The sequence below is a fragment of the Pygoscelis adeliae genome, unplaced genomic scaffold, assembly GCF_000699105.1.
Source record: "Pygoscelis adeliae isolate BGI_AS28 unplaced genomic scaffold, ASM69910v1 Scaffold583, whole genome shotgun sequence".
NCBI lineage: Eukaryota > Metazoa > Chordata > Aves > Sphenisciformes > Spheniscidae > Pygoscelis > Pygoscelis adeliae.
In genome coordinates, this window is record NW_008824400.1 from 196,044 (window position 1) to 202,220 (window position 6,177).

Here is a 6,177-nt window from a genome sequence, read left to right on the forward strand (position 1 = left end):
CAGGCACTTTTTCCTTGCTCCTCTTAAAATGATACAATAAAATACACCAAAGATAGTGTCCAGGGAAGAAGGTGGGTCACTGCAAATCTACTGAAGGCTGCTAGTTGCAGAAAGTGCTTGGAGCACAGGTGTTCTGACAGGAGTCCAAGCTCTTTTTTTTTTCCTGGTCACTTTTCATGAGTAGACAATGGAAAGGGGTAATTCCCCATAAAAGGTAATTGTTCCTTGACAGCAGTAGCTGCTATTACACTAACAAATGTGAGCCAGTTTTAAATGATTAAGAGAGCTCCAGAAACAGTGCCAACTGCCTGCTCTTGATAGGATTAAATTCGGTCTAACTCTGTGCTGTTCTGAATTCATCATCAGCAAAAGACAGCAAGGTTGGTAAAACTTTCGGAGTGCTGTCTGCATGAGGAAGGACTGAGTAAGCTAGGACTTGTCATTCTGGGAAAGAATTCAGGCATATGTTCAGGCAGAAAGGTAGGACAGAAATTTACAAAATGGTATAGAAGAAGTTAAATAGAGATAAATCTTTCTGAAGCTGGCTTTTCCTAACTTTGATATCCCTGGTTTTGTACTGGAAGAAACAAATAAAAGGAGGTAATTCTCCATGCAAGAAGCAGACCTGTGCAACTCCTTGCTAGGGTCCTGCCAGAGTCTGCAGATGTGAAGTTTACAGGGGTTAGAAGGGAAATGGGACAAGTACTAGGATTAGAGATCCATTGAGGATTAAATAATGCATATCAGGCTCAGGAAATCTGAATTTTCAGGCAGTATTTCAGTCAAGCAGCCTATATGCTCATCCTGTTGATACCCTTTCCTGAGCATCTCCTTATGGCCATGGTTGGAGATAGTTTACAAGCTAGCCAGACCCCTCTTCTGATAAGTATGACTGTTCTTTTATGGTCATAAGCCTTAAAGTTGATTTTCAATTATTCTTAACACATATGCTAAATAATCACATATCCTTTATGCCAGGCAGATATGCACCCACTGGTTAAATTAGTCTGTGTTATCAATAATTATTCCTCAATAGGGAAGTGATCCAACTTTTTTTTTTTGCTTCTAACATTTTTCTTGCTTCAGCAGTAGAACACAAGCTTTTCTCCTTCCTGCAGTTTGTTTTGTCTTTGTTAGGCTGATAGGAGCTTACACGTCCCTTCTTCAACTCTCAAAAAAGTGGTAGCCATCAGATCTTTTGCTTTGTATCCACCAGCCTACCTACCTCTTCTCTTTGCCCTTTACTACTCTGACTTTCAGGACTGGAAAGGATGAAAGTAATCGACTATGTTTACTATAGTTGTATATCTCAAATTCAGCTGCCAGTTAAATACTAAATTTGTTACTTACCATTCCATGATTTTTTTTTTTCTTCTTGTTGGGGAATGAAATAAAACTGCAAATTTATTTTCTCATCTAGGTCTCTGGACAAAATGGGGAATGGATCAGTGAAACCCAAGCATCTGAGGCAGCCGAATAGACACGTAGCAAACCTCTCAATTGGCTATGCTGGCAACCATAAGTTTTTGAAGGACCCAGGTCTAGGCATCAATGTGATCAATGGGCAAGCTGATGTTCTTTGCAGCAGGGTGCTTGAACTGGAAAAGGAGCTGAAGAGAAAAGATCAAGAGTTGCAAGAGGGTCAGAATCGTGTTGCTGAGCTTCAGGAACAGCTGGCTATGCAGACTAAGGTCATAGCAGAACTCACCAAGGAACTTCAGAGCAAGTGTATACAGTTGAACAAGCTGCAGGATGTTGTTAGCACTCAAGGAGAGCACCCTCTTCAGCCTTCTCCATTTAAAGTGGCTTCAGGGATTCAAGTCTCTGCTGATAAGAGGAGAGGAGCCAAGGAAGGTGTATCTGCAGAGCCGACAACACAGCTGTATGATTTGAACAGGCAAGCTACATTTTCCTTTGAAAAAGCAAGAGTCCGAAAGGATTCCAGGTGAGCTCATTTCAGGGGGATTACATGCTTGTGTTACAAGGATATTACTTTTATCACGATATCCTCTCCTCATGATAAATCAAGATTAAAGTATCCATCTTTTTTATATAGGCTTTGTCACTGTGGTAGTTAGATGCTGGTTGAGTTTGTGTGTATCTTTAACCAAGAATCATCTGTCCCCCACAGACTTCAGATGAAGAGTGGTGGGTAGCCTCTGTATTTTAGTTGAGGAGACTCTTATAGTCTCTTTGGGATTTATCTTTATTACCAGCTAAGCAGAACCTAAGCCTTTTCTCATGTCTAGGTTTGCCTAGTGCTTGCAGCTTAAGCTATACTCTGGAGCACTGATGAGCAGAAGGCTGGATGCCTTCACATGGGTTCAGATTCTTGTTCCTATAGCATGGATGGCTTGGGAAGGAGCAGGTGACTCCAGCTGAGCTCTCCCAAATGCAATATGGACACTGATTCTGAGCTGTGTACAAAGTTTGACAGCCCAGTTTCAACTCAGTCTGGTGTGAAATATAATGAAATGTTCTGTATGGTGCGATTATCCTCTTAGCAGCTTCCTCCTGCCTTCCAGCTTCTGGCAGTCATGGTGTAGGAACCTAATTTTACTTGTTCCTCTTTGAATCCAATTATACTTCTAGCCTCTGCAAGAGCCAGAAATATCCGTAGTCACGGCTGACCCTGTGGACAGAGGTATCAGACTGGTATCCTTAAACATACCTTAGACCCTCTTTTACCTTATAGTGTAGACATAACCTGAGTATCTGTTTTAACATGGTGGTAGCCAGAATCTATCTGGACTTCAGCCAGCAGCTTAAGTGCCTCAGATTTGTGGGGAGCTTTATTATTCTGTTAAGAATTCATGGTGCATTTGAGTCTGTACTGTAGTAGACCTGAGAGTTATCAGACTTGATTTCTCATCCATCATGTCCAGCATTGCACATTAGAGGCTGTCTTGTGAACCGGAAAGGCTGCCTGAGTCACCATAAGGAGCTGAAATCTTTGGCTAGTAGTGTTTTTCCAGAGTAAGGGAACTATATTAACATTTTATCACAAGAACCTGGCCAGTTTAAATAATGGTTTGTTTTAGAAGTGTTCTATTTGTAATTACCTGTCTTCTGCTTGGCATGATCCTTGTACTGCAGTCCACCAGATGGTTTTCTAGGATGCTTTCAGAAACAGGACTATAACAGCACTGAGCAGCGAAGCAAAGAGAAGAGCAAGTTGATTAGCTACATGCAGCACAGACTTTGCCATTCAGAACAAAAACAAATATTGCAGCTTAGGTAACCTATATGTAATGCTGATCATGCAATAAAAAGAAATTTTCTTTCTTGATTCAGTGGCTCAGCACTGTAACAATAACAGGATAAAGGAGCAGTTATTTTCCTTTTCCCTCCTTTCATCTCTTACAATCTGGTTCAGAGATTGTCATTGTTACTGCTGAGGAAACCATAGAGTCATAACAATTTAGAACACAGTATTCCTAAATTTATTCTGATATTTACTCCTCTGGAAACAACTGACTGCTTAAGTATGCACTGCATTGGCAGTAAAGGCACACCATCCTCCCCTCTCTTCCCCACCATTTCCAGCTTTTCTATGATTCTGTTTGTACCTTTGTTTTCAGTACTTGCACATTCTTGAATTTTCATTTAAATTCTTGTCTTCCATGATTGCCATTAAACTTGGATTTGTCTGCTAATTACTGTCCTTAGAGTAAGTAATTTGAGAGTGAAGTGGAATTCATCATTTGTTTGATTATCTAGTGCTAGGAAGTGTACCAACTTTGTCAGAGCAATTAGCATTAGAGAGTTTGCCATGTGTTCTATACAAAAAAATAAGTTGCTCCTCAAGCTTCAGCGCAAAACTAAGTAAAAACAATTTTGGACATGCAACCAAGTCTTCAACTTTTAATACTAAAATATTAATTTAACATAAATGTATGAGTTTTAACTGACTAAAGAGCTCATGTAAACATCTTTCATGGGATTCAGGATTATGACTGAAGAAAAACATATCTTGCAGCAGCCCTGCAGGAAAGGACTTGGGGATTCTGGTGGATGTTAAATTGAACATAAGGCAGCAACGCGTGCTTGCAGCCCAGAAAGCCAACTGTATCCTGGGCTGCGTAAAAAGCAGAATGGCCAGCAGGTTGAGGGAGGTGATCCTTTCCCTCTACACCACTCTCGAGACTCCACCTGGAGTACTGTGTCCAGCTCTGGTGGCTGCAGCACAAGACAGACATGGACCTGTTAGAGTGGGTCCAGAGGAGGGCCACGAAAATCAGAGGGCTGGGACACCTCTCCTATGAAGAAAGGCTGAGAGAGGTGGGGTTGTTCAGCCTGGAGAAGAAAAGCGTCTGGGGAAGGCCTTACTGCAGTCTTTCAATATATAGAGGGCTTATAATAAAGTCAGAGAAAGACTTTTTACCAAGGCCTGTAGTGACAGGACCAGCAGCAACAGTTTTAAACTGAAAGAGGGTAAGTTAGATTGGATATAAGGAAGAAGCTTTTTTACGATGAGGGTGGTGAGACACTAGAACAGATTGCTCAGAGAAGTTGTGGATGCCCCATCCCTGGAAGTGTTCAAGGTCAGGTTGGACGGGGCTTTGAGCAACCTGATCTGGTAGTGAAAAATGTCCCTGCCCATGGCTGGGGCATTGTATTAGATGATCTTTTAAGGTCCCTTCCAACCCAAATAATTTCATTTCCCCATCCTTTCCTCCATCATCTTACAGTTGATCTCATGAATAGTAAATCAGAGGGGCTAGAATTAAGAAAAAGTGATTTCTAGGGTATCCTAAGTATTCAATAGATGATTCCAGACATTAAAAATTATTTTCTTAGAATATTAAACTTACCTTCAACTTCATATTTTACCCAGTGTTCTTAAACTTAATTTTCTGCAATTAGCCATTTTCCACCTTTAGCTCTTGGTAGCAAATATAGTGGCAATCTTCCTGTGTTTTACATGTAGGTCCAAGAGCATGGGAGTAGTAGTAGTCAGGAAGACAATTAAATAGCAGAATATGGTCTTGTATTACAGCATTACAGCATGTCTTTAGACATCTTGGACTACAGTACAGCAAGTATGGGTGACTTAATACATATGCAAGTACTAATGAAACATCAATTCCTGTGGCATAATCAATTTTAAAAAAACTTGCAAATGACAAATATGTTGGGTATAATCTTCAAGTTAACATTTTTCCTGCCACAGCAAGCTTAACATTAGATGCTGCTCTGTGACAACTCTTAGACCTGGACAGAATGCTTTTTTAAATTAGCCTTATAGAAAATGTATTTTATAAACCAACATACATTATAGTCACAGAGGGAAGAATTTATGCTTTCTCCAACAAATCAAGTAATAGTGAAAGATCTTGCTTAGACTTCTGGGATGGGGGCAGATATATCTTTTGATGCGATAGTGGCCAAAGTATCATTTGATCTTCCACATACGTTGGAAGTAAACAGATGCGAAAAAACCCACAAAACTGTTTTAGAGATAGCACTACTATGCCTCTCAGTTAAGCCTGTGATACACATGCACTTGTTTAAGCCACCATCACCTTGCTATTGAGACAACCAAATGGTGGAAGGTGCAAACATTTGGTTTCCTTACCTGGGCTGTAAATACTGTAGTAGGTCAAATTCAGACAGTTGGCATACATGTAAGGACAAAGTCTAACCTTCACTGTCTACAGAATTCTGTCTACTGTAATTAAAAAATACTGATCCTTTAGCCTAACTGTGTCTATAGAAGTGTTTAGAGTTGCTGATATAAGTAGCTGCCTCCTCTTTACGCAGAGAGCACTTAAGGCAGCCCCACTTAGAATCATAGAATCATTAAGGTTGGAAGAGACCTCCAAGATCATCGAGTCCAACCATCAACCCAACAACACCATGCCCACTAAACCATGTCCCTAAGCGCCTCATCTACCCGTCTTTTAAGTACTTCCAGGGATGGTGACTCAACCACTTCCCTGGGCAGCCTGTTCCAATGTTTAACTACTCTTTCAGTAAAGAAATTTTTCCTCACATCCAATCTAAACCTCCCCTGGCGCAACTTGAGGCCATTTCCTCTCGTCCTTTCGCCAGTTACTTGGGAGAAGAGACCGACACCCACCTCGCTACAACCTCCTTTCAGGTAGTTGTAGAGAGCAATGAGGTCTCCCCTCAGCCTCCTTTTCTCCAGGCTAAACAACCCCAGCTCCCCCAGCC

General features: G+C 41.0%; 1 protein-coding gene across 4 annotated transcripts in view; it reads left to right on the top strand.

Annotated features, from left to right (window-relative positions):
- The first annotated feature begins 1,055 nt into the window (after positions 1-1,055).
- The window catches only part of PRKG2 (protein kinase, cGMP-dependent, type II), a 36,942-nt gene continuing 31,820 nt past the window's right edge, over positions 1,056-6,177 (top strand). For 2 of the 4 annotated variants that reach the window (XM_009320249.1, XM_009320250.1), the window contains exons 1-2: positions 1,056-1,500; positions 1,570-1,945. In XM_009320249.1, the coding sequence (XP_009318524.1) occupies positions 1,434-1,500; positions 1,570-1,945 (443 nt within the window). In that variant the 5' untranslated portion in view covers positions 1,056-1,433. Of the gene's footprint in view, positions 1,946-6,177 lie in introns of all 4 variants that reach the window. The other 2 variants (XM_009320247.1, XM_009320246.1) reach the window with 2 other exon arrangements.